The following is a 27,786-nucleotide window of genomic DNA, read 5'->3' on the forward strand; positions in this document are numbered from 1 at the left end:
ACTCCATGTGCTGGTTACTGTTAGTTATCAACACTCAAGTATGAAACTGTGTAGAGCATTTTTCTGATAAATTAAGTTATAAGTCTTGGTCTGGTTAGTATCACTGCCAAGTTTTAAGTTTGCTGTTTGGTTTTTAAAAGAGTCTGAGAATTTTGGTTAAACATTATTACTTATGCCAATACTCTGTGCAACTAGACGAAATGGGTGGGGAGGGGGGAGGATGTGGTTTTGTAGGCTGCAAAACTCCACATGCTATATACGGTATATGTATATACCATAGATAATTACAATCTCACCATGAGAAAGTCAAAACACTCAGTGAGCCTTCACTTCCTATTATATGTAAATCTTACAAGCTACTGATAGTTTCTTTTCATATCGCTTTCAAAAAAAAAAGAAAAAGAAAAAGAAAACAAGAAAAGAAAATACATTAGACCAATCGGAATATGGTTTAAACTTCAAGGATTCATCAGACCATATGTGCAGACACTTGAGATGATGACAGAGTTAAGCTTCCTAGGGTCCTAGAGTCAAAGAAACTCTGCTGACCCCCACTGCTAAGCAGGTGCACTCCTTCCACAGGGGGCAACATCTGCCGATCGGTCATGGTCCCACTCGGTGAGGACCCCAAGAAACTTCCTTGGGAAGAAACAATTTTCTCAGGACTGGCAGCCAGCTTGGGGGATGTAGAGAAATTATATCCATACAAGGCACAGGGGCTGTGTAACCTGAAAGTGTTATAGGAACCCTGATGGGTCTGGTTAGCAGCAAAGGCGTTGCTGGAAGGTGAAGGCATGATGTATTGGAGCTGGGGGGACATCCCCGAAATCTGCATGGACAAGCTGGTCTGTGGGCAGCTGAAAGTGTCCCCATCAGCGCCGCCCATGGACATGTTCACAGAGGTGCTGCTGCTCACGCCCACATAGGAAGGAGTCCTGGGCGTGGCGAAGGTCTCGCCGGTCTGGTTGGTGAGCCTGTTGTAAGTCTCGGCCAAGGATGTGCTGTATCGGTTGAGGGTGAGGCCAGAGCGGGCACAGGCAGAGTAGTCAGCTGGGGCCAGGCTACACAGCTGGCTGGTGTTGGGCCCCAGATGGAAGGCAGGAGAGGAGCAAGGGGAGCCAGACAAAAGATGAGGGTGGGTGGCAGGGACACCACTCCCAGAGCCTTGGAGCAATGTGGAGGAACTCGTACTTCCTACAAAAGAAGTTGAAATGTAAAGAGCAACGACTCTACAGCCATGTCTGCCTTTCGATTTTGTGAGCATGAGCGAGACACAGCTTGTCACAAGGAAGCCTACACTGAACAACGAAAAGGAGATGCTTTTGTCTCTCAAGGAATTATAACTTTACTGAATTCCGACAGCAACATGTTAGACACAGATCCTCTCAACATTCCCAAGGCAAATGATCTCCCCAGGCAATAATTTTTTTTTTACTGCAGAGGATATTAGGACACTGCCACATAGAATTTTCACATTTCTCCCTCCATCAGCTTTCCCAAAGGCTTCAGATTTTTCTCTAATAAATATTACGAATACTGACTTTTCTGGCAACTTTATAAATTTCATCTCACTCTGTATCGTCTTCAGAGAGTATAGTTATCATCTGTCTTCTTTCCTTATTTTACTTTTTCAGCAGACCTTGCTCTGGGTCGATATGTTTTCTTGCAAGAAAATAGAAGTAACTTAAAGGAAAGAGCCAAACTGGTCAAAGACACATCCTGCCTCAAACACATCTGCAGCTTCCCACCAAAAGCTTGTGTGCATCAATGGCTGTACCCCAGAGGGCTATTGCAAGAAGACAATAGTCTAGAACTTCAAAAATCTTATTTCCAACCAGAAAACAGGTTGGTGACTCACATGCTAACACGAGAGCAAAGGCCCACCATAGAAACAGTCCTTTGAAACAGAGAGGGTGGTTAACCCTGGGTCCAATCAATAATGGTGGTGGTGGCCCTCTTCCCCTCTCTGGATTCGCTGGCAGATTGATGTTTGCAAACTTGACAGAAGTTAGGGGGAGAGAATTCAAACAGGCTGGACAGGTTGTAAAGCCTTCATTGCTCCAGCAACAGTCTTTTATATAGCTTCTCAAAATAATCTAAAAGCCCAAGCCGGTCAATGATAATTATCTAAAACCCAGCATGTTAATTGTCACCGGGTTGCTGGGCAGGATCAGGCATAAAAAGCCTGAGTGCAGGAGTGGGCTGAGAGTCCTACCTACCGAGCAGAGAAGGAAGCATCATTCCTTGGCATGCAGCTCTCCATGAGGAAACACTAGCCTGAGCTTGGGGGAAATACTCAGAGGTGAGCCAGAGGAAGTCTGCCTGAGTGTGCCTGATCTTCTCAGCATAAATCCAACAGGAGAACTGTGTCTACAGGCAATGCTGCTGAAGGAAGTGAAGAAAGAAGCTGGCAAGAAAGGGTGAACTGGGACCACCACTGGCGACTCCCTGTGCAGTGCGCCTGGCACAGGAGCTCACAGTCCAATGCTAATTTTAACAAGACGTTTAAGAGTGACATAAAGGTCGTGCAATATATAAACAGCCTAAAACATCCAAGACTTCACCTATAACCATTTTTCTGGTCCCCATCCTCATTCCACACAGAAGAGATGGATCCTGTCACAAGAGGATGTTGGTAATGAGGTCACCATTGTAGATGCAATTGACTCATTCATTTTTCAGTGCCCGAGCTTCCAGTCAAGAACTGGCTGTATCTATGACCCAGGAGACTTTGTTTTACCTTGCTTGGGAATTCCAGGGATATCTTCAAAGGTGAGAGTCCGCAGTGAAGGTCTCCAGAATGCGTATGACTCCACAAGGGCTTCCAAACCCATTCTAAATGGAAGGATCGGGATGGAGGCGGACAAAAGAAGCCTAGTTAGGAGCAGTTGGAGCTTTCGGCAGTAATAAGCAGCTCAGAAAACATCACCGGTGTTGATGGTGGCCCCCCCCACATTGGTAGGGTAGGAGTTTGGCACAGGCATGAAGAAATGCTTCAGAGATGGGCTACATTCTGTCACCAGGTGCACAAGATGATGGAAACCACCCAAGATGTCCTGTTAACATTCTCAGAAAACTAAGCCGACCTCGGAGAATAAAAAGCTGTCCCTCTGTGCTAAGGAACTGAGGCGAAGAGGTCCATCCTAGCTGATGTGAGTCCAAGGCCCTGCTGGGATCTGGAATCCACCCTCTTTCCCTGTAACATTACTTCTCCCTCTGATGAGCAAGGCTTTGAGACAAAAGCATGACCCTGTAAAGCCAATTTTGCTGAAGAGGCACTTCTGCCCATCATTCAGTGCCTCGGTAGCCAACTTTAGAAGAGCACTCATCCAAAGAAAACTGACTACTCTCTGGGGGGCGCAATCTCCACCACACCCAGTAGAGCCAGGATGGGCTCCCCTCCAGCAATAGGGAGTCCAGGAAGGTAGGAGGCAGCACTGACCTCTCAGCCCAACATGCAGAAGGAACACAGGAAGGTGATCTCACAGGCTGGTGTAGTATCTGGGGCTAGTATCAGCATCATTCTTTTCAGGCCTTTACATACACTTAATGAATGGATACTTAAAGACACAGGACAGGTTGGTTGTAAACCATTTACATGAAATATGTATATTTGAAAACAAAGGTAACTACTCTAAATACATACATAAAGGTATGTATGTATCTCCTACCATAAGTGATTCAGAATCTTCTTCTCCTTATATCAGATAACTAAGTCCTCTATGTTCTGGAAATGAGGCGCTTCACTCACCCATTCTCAAGACCTCAGTCTTCCCTCAACTACCACAGCCCTAAGCGATTTGTAGGAAATGCCTGCTTTCTGAGTGTCCAGCAATACTCAGACATCTCTTGTGATTGTCAAACACACTTTTATTTAACACAGATAATCTATATTTAATGCAAATGTTAAAGATCAGGTCTTTCTCTAATAGCTTGTGCTCAACTTGCTACTTCCTCTGGACACCTTGCATCCCCAAATAAGAACTATGAACAAAGACTACAGGACCCCCCTCATCCTGGAGTCATATCACCTACACGACATGGGGAAAACTCTAAACACTCATAGTGAGTGCTATATGCAGATAAAACCATCTTATACAACTTGCCCTACTGCTCTAAGGTTTTACACACTGAATTTACTTCCTTAGAGTGTTCAGAGTATAGAATCTATTAATTTGTTGACATCTATCATGACTCCACGGAGCATCACTACCACATCTTAGTGACAGAAGGGACAGCGATATGTGTGTGGATGGGTGGTGTGAGTACCCATCACCGGTTGTGTGTATGAGCCATCCTCACGTGAGCCCAAGCATGGACCTGACTCATCTCTCAAGTCATAAGTTCAGGGGGTGCTGCTCTTAAAGCACTTCAAAGAGCCATCACCAGCCCCACACAGGTGCTAGTACTGGGCTGCCAAAGGGAAACAGAGTGGACCCTGCACATGCCTTATACCTGGGCTGCACTGACAGTGAAGGGCAGAATCTGGCTTTGGATATAATCAGTGTTGCACAGAGAGAGGATTATTTCATGGTAAGAACACTGGATTGGGGGTCAGGAGAATTGGGCTGTGGCTGCAATTCATTAAAATTCATTGTGTGACCCTAAGTAAATGTTTTAACCTCCCTGGACTTCAGTTTCCCACAAAGTGAGGATTCTTTACAAAAGCTCTGCCTCATTTCCTAGCACTAAAATTGTTTGCTACTAAGTGATTTTTCCAAAACCAGACATCATATCTGTGGCTGACTACAAGCCAAATGCAAGATCACTCTACTCAGTAATATTTTACATACATGAAAGTATTGATTTGGGGGCAGTTTGGCAGCTTGGTCAGTCCCAAAACCCATGTAGCCTGCAGGCTGCATTTAATACTCAACTAATGAATGCTGGGGACTACTTATCTGATTCATCTATATTTAGCTTGTACTCAGTTTTTATGACTTTCTAGAAACAAGCTTTTTTTTAATCCTAAAGAATGTTAGGATGCAGTTTTGTACAAAACTGCTTTTTCATTACCACATGGATGAGTTCTAGTAATCACAGTTCTAAGTACTAAGGATACCAAAGTGGTCACGGAGTGGTCTCAAGGGGAGTTTGCTAAGAGGTAATTAATAAGCATCCACTGGACTTAGACATGTATTAACTGCAGAGATGTGCATTATTGCATTATCTGTTTTAGCCGTGTAAACTTTACTATGCTTCAAATACAAATCCATAGACCAAATTCTTGGGGAGATGTTATTGATCATCACAAACATATAATCCCAAGCTTTAAAGGGATGCTCTGAAGGTGACATATCGACAAGTCAGCTGACTTGGAGCTATCGATATTTTTCTCGAGGCTGCTGTTTCACACTGCAAGTTCCAGAAAGGATTTCAGATATTGTGCAGGAAACAGTTATAAAATATTTATTAGCTGAATCTGGACTTTTTAAAAAAGGCCTTCATTTTCTCTAGTAATGGAGACTTTTCCCATCTAGTTAAAGAAAAGATAAAAGCACCTCCTGCAGGAGTGTAGCCAAGGCGATAATTTATACAAGATGCCTTTGAACAATTTCCACATTTTATCACCACCCTAATTTATGCTATCAAATGGCCAAGTTTATTTAGTAAAATGGTTATGTTTTTCCTGAAGTATTTAAAGCAGAGAAATTTCTGTACCTTCCTGAGTAAAAAATTTTATAGGGTCAAACCCAAGGCCTAACTGAAGAATGAAACTATTCTCAGCACATAAATTCTCTTTCACGTAGCAAATGTCTTGCAGGAGAGCTTTTAAGGGTTGAAGCTACTGATTCCTATAAAATAGGCTGTGGAGCCATAAATAACCAGGAAGGGATAATTTTTAATTAAAGCAAATTGTTTTATAAAGTTTAAAAAATCACAAGTCCATGTTTATTTCTTGTCCTGCTTAATTTGTTTATTTCATGTGTGGGGAAAAATAAAAACAGAATTTATGTTAAAAAGTAGTATCAACAAAACAACACAACCAGGGGTATTAAAGAAATATAATTAACTTTTTCTCTTGGGCTTTCTTCTCTATTTCTGTGAAAAAAATATCACTCCTTCCCCAAGCCCTCAACACCAAGGCACCCTCCAAGTCTTACATATAACTTACTCTTTTTTAAACGAAAATAATAGGTAAGTTAGAAATCTTCAAAGCTGACCAAATCCGCTCCTCTATACATGTGTTTTTGCATTTATCAATAGAAAATGTTAAAATTAAATTTTTAAAAAGAGGATATTGATTTATAAATATTTAGCATTCCAAAATAAGGACTGAAGAGCTATCTATCATAAGCAGGAAAACTAACTTTAATAAGCTAAAAATTAAAATTATTTACTTCACTAACAAAAAGCTATAGATAGGCTCAACATGTTTTTCTTGTACTGCGACACTGCTTAAATAATTGACGCAAACAAAAAAAATTTAACAAAGTGTTAAAACTTAAAATTTAGTAAGTGTTAAAACATAATTCATTATGTTCTGTATGTCCTTTAAAAACTAAAAATTTTAGGGGCACCTGGGTGGCTCAGTTGGCTGGGCATCCTACTTCGGCTCAGGTTATGATCTCGCGTCGCGTCGGTGAGTTCGATCCCTGCCTCAGGCTCTGTGCTGACAGTTCAGAGCCTGGAGCCTGCTTCAGATTCTTTGTCTCCCTCTCTTTCTGCACCCCCCACCCACACTCTGTTTCTCTCTCTCTCAAAAACAAATAACATAAATTTAAAAAAACTTTTTTAAAAACTAAAAAATTAAGAGTCAGTAAAGAAATAGGAACAAGCACTAAGGATGCGACAACTCTATACTTGTAAAACAAAGGGAAGGAAAAAATTCATATCAAACCTAGTATTTTGACTTCATGATACCAAACAAAGACTTAGTTTATTTTCACCAAACCCACAGATTTTTTTTCACTGACCAAATTTTAAAAACCCAATGTTTTTCATTATGCTGATGTTTCTAGAATTCTTTGTGAAAACTTGTCATATGCATCTTATCATCTCACTTCTATTTGTAGGCTCATTCACTATTGTTATCTATCCAAAATACACCTTTAAAAATATTTTTAAATGTATTGCTTCAAAAATGAACCGACAGTATACAAGCAGTGTGATTCTCCCAGTGTTGACAGCAGTGATGTGTTTGGTAGGTTAGTCCTATAGAAGCTGGACACAGTTCCTGGCTATATATTCTTTACGCCTCAATGCTGCCTTCCTGGAGTTTCAGCGAGTTTTAATAAATGTATTCTCTGCTTTAAAAAAATGAATTGGGGGGCGCCTGGGTGGCGCAGTCGGTTAAGCGTCCGACTTCAGCCAGGTCACGATCTCACGGTCCGTGAGTTCGAGCCCCGCGTCGGGCTCTGGGCTGATGGCTCGGAGCCTGGAGCCTGTTTCCGATTCTGTGTCTCCCTCTCTCTCTGACCCTCCCCTGTTCATGCTCTGTCTCTCTCTGTCCCAAAAAAATAAATAAAAAACGTTGAAAAAAAAATTAAAAAAAAAAAATGAATTGGAAGTAATGTAAGACTCTTAAATGGATAAATACTATACTGCTATAACCAAAACCACAAGAAGATTCCATTAAGTGCTTGTCAAGGTAGAAAAGAAGTCACCCCAAAGGCTCCCTTCAGTCCCTCACCAGTGACCACCTCGGTTACTAAATTATTCAGCTTTTAAAAACTCCTCTGAACAGCAAAGTTAACTAAGAACTAATGTAACAGCAAAAGCCAAGCAAAGTTTTCTCCACACTGAAACAAACATCTAAAAAAAGACAGAATAACTTCAATATATCAGACAACAGGTATTATAGGAATACCTGCAAATCTTCCTACAGAATGAAGAATTTCAGAGGGAATTATTGGCCAGTCCTGTTATTCGTCAGTCTTGTTGATCTACCTGCACTAAGTTAAAGGCTACTCCACTCTCAGTGCATTTCAGCTGCATTTTAGTCCTCCCATTGCACGGTGTTTTAACAATGCCATTACATATGAAGATGAAACCAAACCTCTTCAAGCACTTGAGTGTATTCTGAGAAAAAAATCTCTGTCTGCACCAACTTTGCCTGATTAATCAACTGGAAGAATGAAATATCTGGACTACTACCTGATTGTTTCCTCTCAACACTTTTAAATCAAACAGTCCCTAAAACAAGATAATTGGGATTTTGACTTCCTATAGACACAGCCTATGAATACCAAGTTTTCAAGAAGTGTTAGAATAATTTCTGGAGTAAAATTATAAAACTTTATCAAATATTTCTTTCTAAAAGCAAAATGCTTTTAAAAACATTTAAGGCAAAGCCTTACCCTGAAAAGGCCTCTGGAGAACGTTAGTCTATTATTACTATCACTATCAATACTTATCTTAGAAAATGTTGCACCAAACTGTATTGGAATAGAGTCATATCAATAAATTCAAAAACCCTTGGCACACAGACTAGGGTGATCTGCTTTTTGATAAAAGTAATAGAGTGGAATTCATTATTGTAGCTCTCCCACTTAGTACAAACACCATAAAACACGCCACAGAAAAAATAAACAAGTGTGTGGCTGTCAGCGGAGCCAAGACAAATTTGGAAACTAAAGAACATCAGCTCTCTTGGCAAAGGGGAGTAGTTTCATATTCTAGTTGGAAATCTGAGGGAAAGAGAAACCCCACCATGTTCGAAAAACAGAATCAATAGATTGTTGTGATATCACTAAGCAAATTCTAAACCGTGAGCAGATGCACAGAGGCTACTGACTTAGAATACTGAAGCCCCAGGGCCTGAAAGGCAGGCTATTGATTTGAGATACTGAAGCCCCTGTGCCTAAAGGGCAGGTCTCCTCAAGCCCCCTTCAGAGGTGGCCTGCACTGTGCACCCTGAGAACTTCCATTTTTCAGCCAGCATCACACATCAGAGTTCACCTTAGGAATGGGTAGACTCCAGCACTAGACCCAAAAATAAGTTACCTCCAAGGCCCAGTGTTAGCGACAAATTTTAATCCTCATCAGAAAATGATTTCAAAATCATGTCAGTAAATTTAACTCTTTACCTTGTAATGGAAAATTCACAATAAAAAGTCAAATATATTTATCAGAGCCAAAATGCTCTTCACTAAGACTTACCGGTTACGCCCAGAGTCTCGAAAGCCTTTGGCAAATGGATTCCTATCTATCTTCAGGCGAGTAATCTGCAGAGCAGGAAAAAAGTCATAACAAATATTAGAAATGTCAAGGAAGGTTATTAAAGACAGAAATGGTAGAAGAACTACAAGCAATTCCAAAATTGACTGTGTTCCTCTCCCCTATTTCTCAGGTATTTTATTATTTTAGCTGCAAATCAAAAGAAAATTTCAGAAATCACCTAGACATTCATCTGCTAAGAAAAAGACAATCCCCATCCATACTCAAACTCTGTAAATAAAATTTGTTTTGCTTTTAATATCACTAGAGAAGGAAATTCTGAATCTTCTCTTGATAACTTGTCCTTTGTTTTCAATCCCTCTGAACTAAAGCACTTCCCTTCAACTCTGTGGTAATGGATAACAGCTAATATCCAACTTCTATTTATTCAAGTTATTTATATGCTTGAATGCTATTAAGCTTCAACATATTCCTCTCTTCTTCTGAAGGTAATATACACTTCTTTAACTTTTCTGCCTTTGTATTTTTGTCTCTCTTTGAATCATCTTTATGGCTCTCATCTTAAAGTTTTATTCTTTCCTGTTTTTTTTCTGTTGAATCCTGACCTGGTCAGAGCAATATAGTGAATGTCTAACCAGAGGTAACCACTACTGGAAGACTCTAATGAGATTAAATCCTATTCATGTAGTAGAAATAAATGATGCTTTAATTTTAACTAAAATTTGGGGGTAGAATTTTTACAAATGGCCTAATCATTTCCATTAAACATATTTTTTAGTTATACCATCTTGTAATTGACACTAATAAACAACATCTCATCTATTTCTTAACAGATCTGCACCTTGCCCAAAGGAATTTACAGCCTGTTTTCAAAGAAGCACATCATGCTTTGTTTTTTATGCTCTTTGGTTTAGTGGAATCTACCAAGTTAATGAACATACTTCCGATGGTACCATTTTGGCTAAGGACAAATGAAAACTATTGGATAACACTAAGACCAAAAAAAAAAAAAAGGGGGGGCATCTTTGAAAAGTCTTCTGCAGTCCCCTATATTGTCCTCTGTGTGCTCTGTGCAGTACCTGAGATACATGTGCTCCACATGATACTGTCTTAGTATGTGGATAAAACTACCTTATAAAGGATATAATGTAAAGGTTTGCTAATTAATTCAGCATGACTGCCATTCTGTCATTGATGGAGTTCTTTATAATTCATTATGGCTTAATTCTTTGTTCTTTGTTTTAAATAATATTTAAATAACATTAAATAATTTAAATGTTCATTTAAAGTAGTATTTCAAAAAAGAGTACAGATTTATATAATGGTGCCTTGTCTGAATAGAGATATACTACTATTATCATTATTTTTATTCCTGAGTGCATACTATGTATGCTGTAGTGAGAATTTTATACACATATTTCATTTAATTCTCATGGCAACTTATACATAGTTATTATCCCAATTTTATGGTTTTTTTTTAAACTGAGGCTTAAGTTTCCTATGGTTTCATAAGGTTACTTGGCAATAGAATTAGGCTGGGACTCTAGGCTTCAGAACCCATGCTAACCACCAGGCTAAGCTGCCTACCAATTTTCCATGAGTTCTTAAAAATAGTAGCCAAGAAGATAAAAAATGAACATCACTGCATTTTGTCATTATCAATTTCCTTTTGAAGTTTCTTACCCTATTAACTGATCGATTTGTCAATGTTTATCAACTGGTGTTAGTCACCAACATGTACCAAAAGCTTATTGTATCTTGTTTATTGTATCACAGAGGCTGGGAGAATACACACATTTGACATGGCTAATTTGTTTGTGCTTGAGACAGAGAAAGAGGCAGAGAGAGAGAAAGAAGATAACTGGGGTTCCTTAAAAGGTAGTGAATATCTCAGCTCTTTTTCTCCTTATGCATTTTTCCTAAAACAAAAAAAAATTCATTCTCTGCACCTAACATATTTTAAGAATATCTTCCTAATAATCTCCAGTCCTTCTAAAGATTAATTTCATGCTTGTTTCTAAAAGTCTATATAAAAGCATGACAACGTGAATGAGAGAACGGGACATCTTCAGCTGTGGGGCTGGCGTCTCCCCATGGATGAGAGGGGATGAGCCTCCCAGCCCTAAAGTAAGATGCAGAGGACAGGATCCAAACCTCCTCATAAGCTTTAAAACAACAGAAACCACAACAGAGTTTAACATCTAACTGAGATGTAAATAAATGTAATAAGTGGAGAGCTAAAATAATTCTGTTGATCACTAAAACTAAAGAAGAAAAAATCTACCACATACCATATCAGCCTCAACTACATCACGATTTTTTACGAAAACTCGCCGTAACTGCATGGACTAAAAAAATTGCCTCAAATCAATTTTCCACTTACTTGACACAGCCTTAAAGAAATACATACACTTACCAATATCAAAAAGAAATACTTCACCTCTGAAATTATTACTAATTTTATGAAAAGATTACTCCACAATTGATCTCTCAACTTATAAGCCTATGTATCACCTTCTGTCACAATTAAAGCCTATCTTGAAAGAAACAGCCCTTTTTGTATATGTACCAAAATGACTATATAAGATAAATGCCTCTGAAATATTTCCTATAATACATGGATTATAGTTTTAAAATAATGTGTTATCTTTCAAATTCTACTTGTTTATTTCCTAGGCAATCTTTCATATTCTTCTTGTCTATTTCCACATGCTTTTTAATTTTAATTATGACTTTATGATTCCATATCTCAAAATGGAAAGTAAACCTACATTGCCAGTCATGAGACACATTCTTGTCTAAAGAAATTCTCACGATAGTAGCCTTACTTGGAGAATCACAGAAAAAGATTTTTATACACACACACACACACACACACACACACACACACACACACACTCTGGATGTCTTATATGGCAAATGCTTTATGACAGTTGGTAACACTGAGATACAGTGAAAAGGATAGCTAGCTTTCAATTTACCCCTGAAACGAAAACTCTAGAAAGATACAAACTCTGAGAACAATACCTGCTGATTCTGATAGGCAGTGACAGTCGTGAAGACAGTTTCTGGGAAGGAGAATGCCTTTACTCCGTCCCCAGATGGAACAGGCTTGATGGGAGAAAGATCATCCCCGCAGTCTTTACGGATGACATGGACTCGTGGTTGGTATTTGTGCATAGAATGAAGAATAATCTGTATCAAGGGAAGAAGGCCAAAAATATCAAGAACTTCTGCCCAGTCTTATCACCATGACTAAATATTTAATGTGTAAGAAAAATTGGCAGAAGTGCCAGTTTAATAAAGTATATCAAAAAAGTAAATAAAATATATCAAAATTGTAGAGGAAGGGCTAAGAAGTTATTTGTAAAATATGCATAAAACTACAAAAGGAAAAAGAGAGTCATAATTTTGGTGGAACCTTGTGAATAATCATGAACTTAACATCTAATTTTCTGTTTCTGAAAACACAAGAATAAATTCATCAACATTTTTTTTTAATTTTTTTAAATGTTTATTTATGTTTGAGAGACAGAGACAGAGTGTGAGTAGGTGAGGGGCAGAGAAAGAGAGAATCTGAAGCAGGCTCCAGGCTCCAAGCTGTCAGCACAGAGCCCAACGCGGGGCTCAAACTCACGGACTATGAGATCATGACCTGAGTGAAGTTGGACGCTTAACCAACTGAGCCACCCAGGCGCCCCAACATTTTATTTATAATGAGCCAAATGGAACACAAAACCCAAATCAGTAAAACTAAAAATGAGATTTAAATGATTATTTAAATTCAACCACAGTCATCCCCTAAAAATAAGTATTTGCACACCAAGGTTTTTCTTAAGAGAGCATTTTTCCTCTATTGGTGATGACAACGTGCCTATTCAAGGGCAAAAGGAATTTTAAGAACACCCAAGGGTCTGCCTTGTGTGTGGCTTGCAATATCCCTGGTTTGCCCAGAGAACCCAGTGTCTACACCTTCATGACAATGAAACTTTCAAAACCCAGGCACCTGGGGATGGAAAAGCTAACGCACTCAGACTCTACTAGGGAAATCTGATAATATGGTTCAGCTACCTTCTACCCAACGATTTCACTTCTGAGAATTTATCCTAAGGAAATATTTCAAATCCAAAAAAGCACTTCATGTAGAATAGGCAGTGTGCCATTTGTAACGGTGGAAAAACAATATGCCACATGAGCAGATTGGTTAGGTCAATGAAAGTCTATACAATGGGATAGGTGTTATTCAGCCATTACTAAAGCCTGTTTAGGACATTTTTAACCACAAAATAAAATGCTTCAGTTTAAACATTAAATGTTCCAAGTTTATAAACTTATCACAATTATATGAAAATAGAAAATAAAAAGAACCCACCGAAAGCTATGAACAGTGGTCATGTTTAGATGATGGGATTGTGGGTGAATTTTTTTCTCCTTCTGTATACGTTTTATGCTTTCAAGGCATAGGAGGTAGAGTAAAGAAATATCCTTGTCCAGTGAAATTTTTTATTTGCTGCTGAGAGTCCAGTCAGGTATTCATTAATTAGTTCAGTTAACAAAGCTATATCTTTCCTGAGTTACACAATTTGAATTCAGACTTGGGGGTTTGGGAGTTAAGAAAAGAAATACTTAAACTAAGTCTTGGAAAAACACAGTGATTGACCTGCCTCATGTTTTTCAAGACGCAGACAGTTTAATGAAGCCAAATTCAGAATATTCGGTCAGCCCTAAAACAAACAGCTCTATACCTGGAAAGCATGTTTGCTACCATAAGAGGATGTCTCTACTCCCAGGCAGTAACGAGCACAGTGGTCAATTTTGTTTTGTTTTTCACCCTAAAATTTCCTCTCAGGAGAGGAAATGCCTGGGTGGCGGATCTAATGATAGTGCCTACCAGACCCATTTGATGGGGAGGCGATTAGGAGTATAAGGAAAGGGTATGGGAATACAATAGCTCTCATGGTCACGTGTGGACACACACATGAATCTGCAGCCTCTGGAAAAGTCTCTTTCCAGATCTAAAAAAAGGACAGAACTTCAATAACCCATTAGTGGCTCACAAAAAATCAATTTAAAAGGTCTCAACAAGAAATTTTTTAAATAAATAAAATTATAAAGTAGAAACATCGAGTGTGCTCCTTATAGTAAGGATTAAGTACTGTTTTGCAAAACATTGTTCACTTTGTGTGTGTTTACTTACACTAGGTCATAATGTAACATGTGCGTGTGGTTGTGTGAGCCAGGTAAAACACAAATGCAAGATTTATTCTAATGATTCTAATGATCAGTAAATTCCAGAGAAGAAAAAATGGAGAAAGCTACCTCACATCAAACAAACAAAAATAAATACATAGCTAATTTTGGAAGACTAGAATAAACTAACTTGGAATAAAGGAAACTAAAACTGATTTGGGTTTCTGTTTACTAGTCAATGAACGTAGGTTCTGATTTTATGAAGTCTTTGTTCTCTCAAGCAGATTTCTCCATATTGCTATATATACTTAAGTTTTATTTCCTTCTTTATATCCTCACAGCATTTCCAAGATGACCTAAGGCGGGGTATACTGGAGTAAGGTATAGAAGTAGCTGATGTATGCCTATGTTTGCACATTAAATGGCAACTGCCTATAGTAAACTGGAGATCGATCATTCAAGCAAAATAACATGTTTTCAATATTATCTATACAGATTTAGTATATTCCTGGACGTTTTCAGGTAATGCTAAACAAGCCTAGCTCTTCTGAATAAAATAGCATTATTTGCTTTTTAATGATCTATCAAACTTACAATGATGAGTGGTCAATAACATTTTGCTTATTTAATAGAACAAATAAAACCAGGAGAACTATTGGCCTTATAAACAAGGAGCCCACCATGATAATGCTGAAACTTAAATAATTATATTGGATCTGCATGTACCATGCTCTCTGTTCTGTTTAAATGGAGGATTTTTTGGTTTTCTTTTTGGCATTACCTAGTAACATAGTTACATGGACTAATGTTCATAAACACAGTTTTCTTTGATACACATTTTTTCCACTTTAAAGACACTAGTTCTGAGTCATAAGAAGCATGATATTACTTATCTCTAATATGAAGGGCCTAAAGTGCCTGAAGTTTGACAGACAGGCCAGCTGTGCCTTATAAAACAGCTCAATAAGGAAACATTACCTGCTGACTCTGGAAATTTTCTAGATGACCTAAATGCCAGTGTTGGAACAAGTCAAGCAAAGGGCCGAGGAAGAGCAGATACTTAGCTCCCTGCATTATTGGTGATCACTGGTACTGACTCATTTTAAAGGTAGGGGTCAAGACAGTAACATCGGATCACAAGCTCCATGGCAAGATGACCTTGGTTTTGTCTCAGATGTGATGCTGAATATACAACACTCCTTACAAATGTGTACTTTCAAGTTCATCAGCTCATCTGATTCACTCAAAATCCTCTGGTTCTACTAAAACACATGAGAAAAGCCTCAGAGCGCCAAAGTGACATGCTCATGAACATGAACATGTTGGATCTCCAAGCTGTTGCAAGTTTTTCTCAAGGAGATCTTGGCAATCTCCCTTGTAATACCTTGCTTCCCTACCTGAATCTCAAGCAGAAATGAAAGAGGGTGAGGACAAACTTAGAGCTAGGGTGACTATGTCACCAACCCTTTGGCAGCTGAGAAAGAGACCCTTCACAGGTCTCCTGACTATGGCAGGCTGGCCATGCTTCCTTCCAAAGCACCCCAGCACTGTGGGTAGGAGTCCTGCCAATGTTTAAAGACACCATTACCTGTTAAACATCTTCTAATTTTTCAGAGATGTCCGTGTAAAATGTTTCCCTCCAGACAACAAACTCCAGATGAACAGGGAACCATGCACATGATGAGAAGGAAATACCTTACCCAAGCATGCTAACCATCTACACATGGGTAGCCCAAGGACCGGTCTTGGCTGTATACAATCCAATGTAAAGCTGGCTACAGATTCGCCATGAAGTAGAGATTATAAAGTCTTTACAACATTCAAGGATTAGTTGTGGAGGGGTAGGACATTCCAGTCTAGATTCTCTTCAATATTCCTCTCTAGATAATCCCTGGTATTTGGAAAGATGAAGTCACATTGAGGAAAACCTAGTAGCACATAACCTCATGTCTCATGCAGTTCTAGGTTCAGTCACAGCCCTGTGAAGATTTGAGTCCTATGTTAAACACACTGTGTTTAATAAAAGTCCCAAGTCTACATGCAGTTCTCAGGTCACTATGTTGAATGCTTATATACTTTTAGAAGAGTAAAACTGGGAGGTGAGAGGCCAAAAAAGGTAAGAAAGCAAAATTCACCTCTAATTTGTGTCTACAGCTTGATTAATTAGAAATTAGTATCACTTCCTTCAGAATTTGCAGTTAGGGGGACTTTCACCATCTGATGACAGAGGGGTGAGTTCCTAAGAGGTCTCTGAGTCAAGAAAAGGGCTACTGAATTAGAAAGTTCCACCATAATGGTACTACTATACTCTTAGATGCTGAATCACATCAACAATAGAGTAAGAGGGGCACCTGTGTGGCTCAGTTGGTTAAGCATCTGACTCTTAAACGGTTTGTTTTTTTGTTTTTTTTTTTTTTTTTTTTTTAACGTTTATTTATTTTTGAGACAGAGAGAGACAGAGCATGAACGGGGGAGGGTCAGAGAGAGAGGGAGACACAGAATCTGAAACAGGCTCCAGGCTCTGAGCGGTCAGCACAGAGCCCGACGCGGGGCCTGAACTCACGGACCGCGAGATCATGACCTGAGCCGAAGTCGGACGCTTAACCGACTGAGCCACCCAGGCACCCCTTAAGCATCTGACTCTTGATCTCAGGATCCTGAGTTCAAGCCCTGCATGGGGCTCTGCACTAGGTGTGAAGCCTACTTAAAAAAAAACAAATAAACAATAGAAGGAGGAACAATTTCTTAATCTCCAATCTAACCTCACCTGGGGTCATCAAACTGAGTAAAAAAATACAATAGACACCTTCTTCATGAAGCCTTCCCAATCTCTCCTGGCTGAAATAATGTGGCATCTGTATTTCTCTGGGCAGACAGCATGATCATCTGTGTGCATGTCTTCTCTCCCCATCTAGGTTAAATCACTGAAGGCAGAGACTATGGCTTTCTACATTATAATACATTTTACAAAGTCTTAAAAAATATTTTTTTAAGGGGCACCTGGGTGGCTCAGTAGGTTAAGCATCTGACTTCAGGTCAGGTCATGATCTCATGGTTCGTGGGTTCCAGCCCTGCATCGGGCTCAGTGCTGACAGCTCAGAGCTTGGGGCCTGCTTCAGATTCTGTGTTTCTCCCTCTGCCCCTCCCCCACCCATTCCGTGTGTGTGTGTGTGTGTGTGTGTGTGTGTGTGTGTGTGTCTCTCTCTCTCTCTCTAAAATAAACTTGAAAAAAAATTAATAAAAATAAATTTAAAAAGATATAATTTTTTAAAGATAAACAATGGAAAAGAGCATCTTCCCTCCTACATTCTCCTCTAGTATCAACTGATTCATACATTTTTACCATGTACAAAGGCAATTTTCTTGCTTCCAAAATAGGTACATATCTTTATCTCCCTGTTTCCCACACTCATTAATTACCTACCCTGTATTAAAATATTACATCCTGCCATAACCTTAAAAGAAAAATTTCACTGATAGATGACACATTTCTCTAGATTTTTACTGTTTTCTATGTTTTTGTTTTTCGTAAAAGTGAAATATTATAATTATTTAGGTATAAGCAATTGAATTTCAATTGCAATGTATTCTTTTGTGTTTAAACAAATGCTATGTGATGATTAATTTTATGTGTCAACTTGGCTAGTCCATGTTCCCTAGATATTTGGGCAAACACAGTCTGGATGTTGCTATGAAGGAATTTGTAAATTTTTTTAAGTTTATTTATTTATTTTTGAGAGAGAGAGCATTAGGGCAAGTAGGGGAGAGGCAGAGAGACAGGGAGACAGAGAATCCCAAGCAGGCTCCATGCTGTCAGTGCAGAGCCCAATGCGGGAGTCAAACTCAAACTCACAAACCATGACAAGACCTAAGCCAAAATCGAGAGTCAAACATTCAACTGACTGAGCCACCCAGGTGTCCCAGTGAAGTTATTTTTTAGACAAGGTTAATATTTAAGTCAGTAGACTTTGAGTAAAGCAGATTACCCTCCATAATGTGGGTGGGCTTTATTCAATCAGTTGAAGGCCTTAAAAGAAACAGACTGAGGTCCCCTGAGGAAAAAGGAATCCTGCTTTGAGACTGCCTTCATGCTTGAGATGCAGGATCAACTCTTCCCTGGGTCTCCAGCCTGCTGCTGTAGTTCTGGGACCTACCAGCCCCCACAATTACGTGAGCCAATTCCTTAAATAAATCTCTCTCTATGTATATATTTATACACATTCTACTGGTTCTGTTCCTCTGGAGAATACTGTTTGACAGAAAGTCTAATGAGATTACAAACTTTAAATTATATAGATAAATTACCATATCTACATCAAATATTGCAGATACATTAAGTATTAGATATAAAGCCAGTTACCTGATGTGAAAAATTTAGAATTAGAAAGTGATTTAAATTACTGAAAGAAGTATGTACTTTATATATGACAGTGTATAGTTTTTAGACCCAATTATCTCTTTAAAAGATATATTCTTAAACTGTAGGACTCTGAAAAGTAGAAGATACTTAAGCTTTTGAAAACAAGTCACACTTAACAGTATTATTTTTAAATTAAAAAAAATTGTTTAACGTTTATTTATTATTGAGAGACAGAGAGAGACAGAGCATGAGCACGGGAGGGGCAGAGAGAGGAGACCCAGAATCCGAAGCAGGCTCCAAGCTCTGAGTTGTCAGCACAGAGCCTGACGCGGGCTTGAACTCACAGTGAGATCATTACCTGAGCTGAAGTCCGACACTCAAGCAACTGAACCACCCAGGCGCCCCTATTTTTAAATTTTCTATTCCAAAAACAAAAGACCCCTCAATGAACAGGCTGGCAATATTTCAGTCCGCTCCCTCAATGAGACAGAAGAAACTAGTGTTCCTTCCCTGAAGTCAAGTGAAAACTGTTACAACTTGACTGTGTAAATAAAGAATAAAAACAGAAATAACTACTGCACTAAAATACAGAGCATGAAGTTGGATTCAGAAATGAAATCTACTATGTTGCTTTTCTGATTTTTTTTTTTTAAGTAGGCTTCACACCCACCACTGTGGGGCCTGAACTCAGAACACTGAGATCAAGACCTTAGCTGAGATCAAGAGTCAGACCAATGAAGCCCTCTGATTTTGTTTTCAATCATAAAAGGCAACAAACAAACAAAAGCAGTGTAAAATAGATGTGTCTTAAAAATCTAGATACTGAATTTGTACCACAATGAAATTTATACTTGAATGTTTTTAAGGTCATTGCTTAAGATACTATCTAGCAGTTTACAAATCATACCCCGTCATAAGTGTATTACTAGGTTATGACAGTTTGCATTTTTGTTTGAAAAGATTTGCTTATAAATATGCTATCTTTATGTTACACTTTGAGAAATGAACTAGTTGATATTCGATATTCCTTTTATGTATGATGTGTTCTTCAAAAGATATTTCAATCCTGCCTCAATCAAAACCCTCTCAAATAACAAAAACCTAATAGAAATGCTAGCTTTTGATGAAAATCAGCATGTATCCAGAGTTACTTATTTATTAAAATAATAAGGTAGAAATATTGCCTACGAATAATATTGCATAACAATAAGGCGTTAAAAATCACTACATTATTGGAATGACTGACTTTGATTTACATATGTTTCAGCAATTTTAAGACTAAAAAGAATTGTTACTGTAACATTTTGACACATTAGATGAGATTATAAAAATGGGACACAAATAGTGTAAGCCTAGACCATTACTGAGAAGCAATAAGCTTCAAGAGGGAAAAGAGCTAGATGCAGGCAGGACACAATAAACCATTATCCCTGTTGACCCAACTCCTAAGTATTCATAGTCAGACCATAATAATTAGCACCTTATAGGGTTACAAACATATGTTTTGGCTAAAAAAGTCTGCCTGAGATTCTTTCATTTTAATACAAATGCAGTATCTAGTTTTAACCTATTAAATGTTTCATAGGATATGCTTCAGGCCACAGGCGTAGTCTCTGATGCAAATATAACCTTGATTTTGCACAGATTAAGCACATGCTGACCAACCAAGAGAGGAATATTATGATCTGAGAGAAGTTCATGCCATTCAGTCAGACACAGTACATATATGTCTACACCACCAATGGTGGCACCTTAGGGAAGCCATCTACTCACATGGCCTTGGTCATCCAGTTCATTGTTGGTGAGCTTCAGCTTGTCAAAGCTGATCACTTGTCTCATCCAAGTCTCCCCAGAGGCAGGCGAGTCCGGATGAATGTACACCCGTGGTGGCACAGGGGAGTCAGCATTACCTGCCACCATCCATTTAGAGCTGTGGTAAACATACCTAGAAGGCAATGACAAGGCTCAGTATATAGAATATTGCTTTCTTGGAATTTACAAGTCAGTAGAATCAGACAAACTGAATATCTTATTTTTTTTAAGTCTAAAAAACAATTTGCTCTTTACATCCAATACACATAAAGTAACATTTCAAGGGGCGCCTGGGTGGCACAGTCAGTTAAGCGTCCGACTTCAGCCAGGTCACGATCTCACGGTCCGTGAGTTCGAGCCCCGCGTCAGGCTCTGGGCTGATGGCTCAGAGCCTGGAGCCTGTTTCCGATTCTGTGTCTCCCTCTCTCTCTGTCCCTTCCCCGTTCATGCTCTGTCTCTCTCTGTCCCAAAAATAAATAAACGTTGAAAAAAAAAATTTTTTTAAATAACATTTCAAGCACTTTTCAAAAAACTCTCGGAGGCAGCCGTGGTTTACAGACCTTTCAGAGCAAGTGATGTGTTAAGGCTTTATGCACACTATCACCACCATAAATTCAAGTATCTTCATTCTTATGATTCACACTTATTCACACTAGACATTCCATCTGCATACTGATATTTTCCATTTTTCACCTGGATATTCATTTGACATGAAGAAACTATTAAGTTGTCAAGCTCACCTTTAAGTGAATCTCAAAACACCTTGAGAGCTATACCTTTAAAGTGCCCACTTCGTTTAAGACCACTTCCCATTTTAGGAATGTACAGGCTGATGAGGTCAATGGTGGAAGGGCAAGGGGAAACTGTCAAAAGTTCCATACTTTCATTTTCTTAGAAAAAAAGTTTAGCTATTATCATTTAGAACATTTTTCTAATTCAGTTAAGCTAAAAATTGCAGATAATGTATTAAGTTTAACTTAAAAATTTTGTATAATGAAAAAATGTAGGTCTTTATAGCCTATATTTCTCTTTCTCAACCCTTATAAGAAAATTCTTCAGTTTTCAAATTCCACTAATAAGAATATACATCAAACTTTGAAAATAAGGGCATATCTAATTAATATTACTTTTCAAATTAAGAGACCAAACATCCTCTTCTGTTCATTTAAGTGTTTCAAATATATTGACTCCATAAGAACAATACATTTAAATAATAATGTTTTAGGTAATAAATAAGATCATAATATTCAATCCTATATTCAGATTATCATTTATTAATGTTAATCTAAAATTCGCTAATTCAAAAACTAGAAACTAGTATATGATGATTCACTTAGAAAAGGGTATAAAATGAAATTACATACTTAGGTGTTTTCCTTCCATTTGTATTTTAAAATATGACATACAATTTAAAGCAATAATTTGTGAATAGTCTCAGAGAATTCTACCGGTGTTATATGCAAATTTCTTTTAGAAATAGCATGACAGATTTTCATAACATCTCTGGTAAGGCTCTCTGTTTCACCTAATGTCATATATTTTATTCTCTTTTGAGCTCAATATGCCTTCTATTCTTTAATTCCTTTCCTTGGGGAAAAAATATATAATCACAAAATTAAAAATAATTTTTAAAAATTTCCCTGAATTGGTATAATGAATTAGGCTTTTGTGAATATTAATTTTACATTACAATAAATCACAAGTATTTTTAACAATCAAATATCACTCTTTGATAGCAGAAAATAACCAAAAAATTTTTTCTACTACTCCTAAAAAAGTTAGAAAATGCAAATCTTAGAAATTCAAGAAAAAAACTGCACTACAGTTATTCCAAAAAAATCCACACCCACCAAGAGAATACACATTACATGTTACATATTCTTTGTGAAACATTCTTAATACAACTGCTAAAACCAAACTTATTGGTAAGCATTGTAAGTGAAAACAAATTAATGATTTACAATTTGATCTTTCAAAATTTGACATCTTAATACTATACTTGCAAATACTATCCTAGCAAATTTTCTTGCTTTATGTGAGAATAATAAGAATCAATTAAGTCAAAGAAACCCCCCAAAATACATGAAAGATATTTGGAGAAATAGGAGAGAAGTTTGGAAGAGAAAGGAATAATTTCTAAGCTCATTACGAATTACATTATCTTTCTCAACACAAAAGCTAAATTAGAATATGGATTTTTAAACCAAGTATATTTAAAGACTAAATGCCTTCTAGCTTCTACCACGTAGTAGATAATTTTAGCAAACTCCTTAATGAGTTGTTTAATTAAAATCAGTAACAATACAAAACACAAATAATAAAACTGTCTTTTTTATTACCCATTCTTTTAGCATTCCATGTGTGCCTGTACTAATTGAATCTATATACTTTTGACATGATAAGCCTGTTTCAAAAAAGTACTCCCTAAATTTTAAAAAGTGATGAAAACCAAATCTGACTTCATTAAAAAACTTACTAAATGCTCTAGCTGTTTATAAAAATTAAAAAATACATAGAAACAAAGAAGAACAAAATTTAAAGCAGCATCTTCTGATCTTCTACTCGAAATTTCCTTTTTTAAATGTTAGCATTTTTAACTCCTCAGGAAAGTAAAAAGCATTGTCATTGAAAACTGCTGACTGGCTTATTTGCAGAAGAAAAAGAGCAGAGGTAGGTTTGAAACTGAAGAATGTGTATCTTTTCCAACTTTACCTGATATCCAAATAAATATATAGTCTTTCAAAATGTAAATATTACAACATTCTTTTTAAATCTACTGTGTTAACTACTAACCAAAAAACAACAGTTAACAAATTCATTACCAGTTTAAAGATGTCCTAATATCGTAATGAATTAGGAGATTCTATTTCCTAAATTATAAAAATCCTCTAATATTAAAGGAAAAAAAGCCTACCAGCAATTATGATTTTGAACATAACAAGGTAAAGGGAATTTCTTTAAAGATTGAAACAATCACAAAGAAAATGAAACATTTCGCTGAATATTATGTATACCTACAAATTTAACATTTCCTCTCAAAATCCTAATTGAAAAGTGAATCATTATAAAAGACACAGTTTAGCAACACTAAACTAGCCCTTATTTAAAGTTATCAATACTTAAAAAACATTTCTTCTATATCTGTTAAAAGCAAAACAAAAATTAAGTTTCCACATTTACTGTAAGAGAAGGCACCATCTGGGCTACTGGAACTGTCGGGAGTTGGGTTATAGATCTAGAAATTCTACAGGCTTCTGGAAACAAACATCATAGTTATCACAGATGAAACAGGCATAGCCTGTAAACTCCTAGCATTTTCTTATCCTCTTGTATCCATCTGATCACTGTACCTGTATCTTTTGTTGTCCACTGGCACAATGTCCATGGCAATGTAATATTGCTGGTGAGGATCTAGTCCTGAGATCTTCACTCTCATTGCTGGAAACATGCGCCTATGCATACGGAGGGGAGGAAAGAGGTTATGTGTTTTGTTTTTGTTTGTGATTAGGCATGGACAATGAATAAGCCAAGAAACCTAGGGAAACCTCTCTGTTTTTCATACGGAAAAATTTATAGCATTCACTTTGGTAATGTAATTCAAAGAATCAGAATACAGGACACATCAAAACTGAGGCTTTTAAATATAATTTGTTGTACACTGTCAAGCACTGTGTTTACTGAAATGTCAGTACAGCTTAAAAGGAAAAGAACTGTACACTGAAGGAGTAACAGCACTAAAAAAAAAGCAGCTTATGTCTTAAACAAAAATCAATAAGCATATTTACTTTAATAATACGAATAATAAAATGTTCCAAATGGTAGAAATAGAAAATCTGAATTTGTACAAGTGATAAAATATATTATAATGTGAAATTTTAAAAGGGTTATAAAAAACCACAAGGAGCCAATGTGCCATGCTATAACCAAACAATATGTTCTTTATTGAGACAGGACTTCCTGTCTGCAGCATGGTAAAGGTGAAGTGCAAAAGTTGCTCTAAATTTGAAAGGTATAGTAAAACTTCTTTATTGAAAGCAGAAACTAAACACAATGTATATTTACCAAATCATTCCTTCCCCCACTATACCCTGGAAATACTTTCCTATTTAGCTGCACTTACTCAAACTTTGCTAATTAAAACAAATGAAAATCTGCATTTCTCTAGGCTTCCCAGAGATGCATATCAGAGATGCATATCAGAGATGCTAAAGTACACTCAGCTATCCTTTAAAAAGGATACAGTAGCATGAGTATAACAGTAAATTATTGTATATTAAAAAACAAATAGAGCAGTTCTCTTTTTTTAAACTTTCATCTAGAGATTTATGCCTAAGACCCTGCCAGTTAATCTAATTTTTGCTAATTTAACCTTGTAACACAAATTTTAGTACTGTTATTTACTAAAAACTTTTTCTATAACACTAATGCCATTTAAGACCACTTCCAGAGTAAAGAAAGTCCATTATTCCTAACTAGGCATGAGAACAGTTTAATATGCTGCTGTTTTAGTGTTATTTCAGTGCACCTGTAAGATAAAGAGTAAAGGTCTTTAACTACATCCTTTATAAGACAACTGTTGCTTTGTGTTGTTGAAGACTGAATTTGGATCATTAATAAAAGCTCCGTGAAAATGTAGAAGGTAGCATATGGATTCAATAAAATATGTTTTTGTAATTTCTAATAAGTTTGGATACTTTTATGCTATCCAGGTTTTTGCCATGTGTATTCCCTGAAAGAGTTGCTGTACTTTTTAAAGTTATTTTTTAAGAAGATATTATTCATAGATTTCACTGCACTAAATGAACTGAAAACTTTAACATGCAAAGACGTCTGTGCTTCCCTCAAATTAATGGTATCTGCCCAACAAAACTATTTATTTTACTGAGTGTGCAAATTTCACATTTTCAAAAAACAGATATAACTTCTTACATTTTTGCGTGTGTGGTATCCTTCAACAAATTTAGGCGAATGTGTTAGATTTCATTTAGAAAAAAAATGGAACCATGTAACTGGATCCACCAACAGAATGGTTTTTAAAAACCGGGTAATTATTTTTGCAGCGACTGTACATGTATTACTGATAATTCCAGTAACTTTTCACTCTAATATAATATCAAAATAGCACAAGACGTTCTTACATTGCTAGGAAATCTTTTGATAAAGAACCAACTTGGAAGTCCGGAATCTTTTTTAAAAAAGAAGCAAATTATAGTTTTCTAAAGAGTAAACTGCGCTTTTTAAAAAAGGACGGGTTAAGGAGAGTCGTCTGTTCCGTAGTTTCGGAATCGATAACTAGAGCCTAAATAAATGCATGGACAGACGTAAACAGAACCACGAATTTGGAACTACCCAGCACACGGAGTATCAACCGCAACAGCCACCGCTTCGGCGGGGACGGTGATTTTCTCCCTAACATCCAAGAGGGCGGCGGGGCTGTGCCCCTCACCGACTGCACTGCGGTGTGGGCAGGCAAAGCCAGTCTCAAAAGTGAACCACAACCCGGGCCTTGTCTTGTCCGTACAAAAGTGCTAACCAGAGACTCCACAGCTCTGCAGGCCCTCCTATTTCCTAACCCATCGTGGGGTGAGGCCAGGGCCGGGGCGTTCGCGACAGATCGCCCTTTACCTGCCCGCCTTGGTGATGATCATCTCCGTGCCGATCTCGTGAAAGCGCTTCCAGAGCTCTGCTCCCTGCAGATCCACCCGCGGGGCCTGCGGCGAGGGCAGCGGGGTCCCCGGCCGTGCCAGGGCGGGCGCGGGGGACCCCTTCGGGGATCCTCCGGGGGACGCCAGCGGGGAAGCGCCCTGCAGGAAGCCGTCCTCACAGCCGCCTGGGCAGCAAAGGGCAAAGACGGGTAACTGGTGAGGGCTTTGAGAGGGGAAGTCGAAAGGGGAGACTGACTCCTGGAGGGCGGCTGGGGAGACCAAAAGGACCAGGAAAAAAGGGGGAGCTTTCGTGCCTTCGGATTCTTCTAACAAACTGGTCCACGAGTAGACAACCGCTCTGCCTACCAAAGGGACTCGACGTGCAAGCGGAACCCCAGAGTCCCAAGGCACGAGGGCCGCGTCCACTCCTCCCTCCGGGCCTCCGCCTGGTCAAGGCCCCAAAATAAGTTTCGCGCCGCTGCCAGGGTCTAGATAAGTGCCCAAAAGAGTCTGAAATGGGTTCCGGAGTCCAGACCCCCAGTGCAAACCCCGGCAAACCCGAAACGCACGCTGCAAAACCGCCTGGCGTCTGGATCCCTGGTCCGAAGTGCCTGGGCCTCCCTTCCCGTTAGGCTTCCGAGGCGGCTCGCTTTGGGCCCGGCCGGAGGCATCTTCTAGAAAGCTTTTCAGACTCCACTCCCGCCAAACTCCCCGACCGCCCTGAACTCCTTAGCCAAGCAGCGAAGGGATGAGAAGGGAGCTAAAAGCCAGCCCACGGTGTCCGTCGGCCTTGGTGTCGGGAATCCAGAGGGGAAGGGAAGGGTTCGGCTACCCCTCGGGAACAAACGTGGGCTACCCCACGTTTGCAAATACACCGCCCTCTTCCTGGTTTGCCCAAACTGTTTAGGGCATTCGTTCCGGTTTCGGGGGGGGGTTATGCCGTCGCTCCCCCCACCCCCTTGTTTTTAAAAGTTAGGAAAGAAAAAAGAGCACCCATTGGCTGGAACCCCAAGGGAGGCAGATGCGGAAGGCAAAGCCCTACACCGCCAAGAGCCGAAAAGAGCAGCGGCTGAGGGCGCGGGTCGCCAAGTGGGCTGTGGCAGCCTGAAATGCGAAGCTAGGAGCGGCATTTTAACCTTCTGGAGGGCGACCAGAGTTGAATGGCGAGAGCAGCCAGGGCGGCTGTGAGCTTCGCGCCGGGACACCCAAAGCCAACGCGCTGGTGGCAGAATTGCCTCAGGCACGGACGGGTACCGCGCGCGCGCACTCCTACTACTCGCCGAAGTTCAGATTCCCCGCGGGACCGGGAGGGACGCGCGGGGAAGAAGTTAGGCGGGAAAGGGCCGACTCACCCACGGCTCCCCGGGAGCCGCAGCTCCGTTCCAGGTCTGCGCAGCTCCGGGCGGGCCCGGATACCGCCCCGGCCGGTGGCGGGAGTGCAGCGTTTTCGTCTCCCTCAGAGGATCCCTTTTCACCGGCGCCACTGCCGCGGCTACAGCCTCGGTCATCTACGGCCCCCGCAGCCTCTTCCGCGCCCAGCTTTCGTCGCTTCTTCTGAAGCTGTTGCTGCTTCTCGGCGCCTATCAGCGCCTCCACCGAGAAGGCGTGCGCCTTCAAGCTTAGCATGCTGCACGGCGAGCCCCTCCGCTTCTCGGCCAT

At 39.1% G+C, this 27,786-nt stretch overlaps 1 protein-coding gene across 1 annotated transcript; it reads right to left on the reverse strand.

Annotated features, from left to right (window-relative positions):
* Nucleotides 1–469: 469 nt before the first annotated feature.
* On the reverse strand, nt 470–27,786 carry TBX18 (T-box transcription factor 18). The gene is made up of 8 exons (XM_042937347.1): nt 27,480–27,786; nt 26,108–26,312; nt 23,833–23,934; nt 20,444–20,615; nt 12,148–12,315; nt 9,103–9,167; nt 2,741–2,835; nt 470–1,194 (listed from the first exon to the last, which is right to left on the reverse strand). The coding sequence occupies exons 1-8, from the start codon at nt 27,784–27,786 to the stop codon at nt 470–472; spliced, it is 1,839 nt and encodes a 612-aa protein (XP_042793281.1).

This window comes from Panthera leo, chromosome B2, assembly GCF_018350215.1.
Source record: "Panthera leo isolate Ple1 chromosome B2, P.leo_Ple1_pat1.1, whole genome shotgun sequence".
NCBI lineage: Eukaryota > Metazoa > Chordata > Mammalia > Carnivora > Felidae > Panthera > Panthera leo.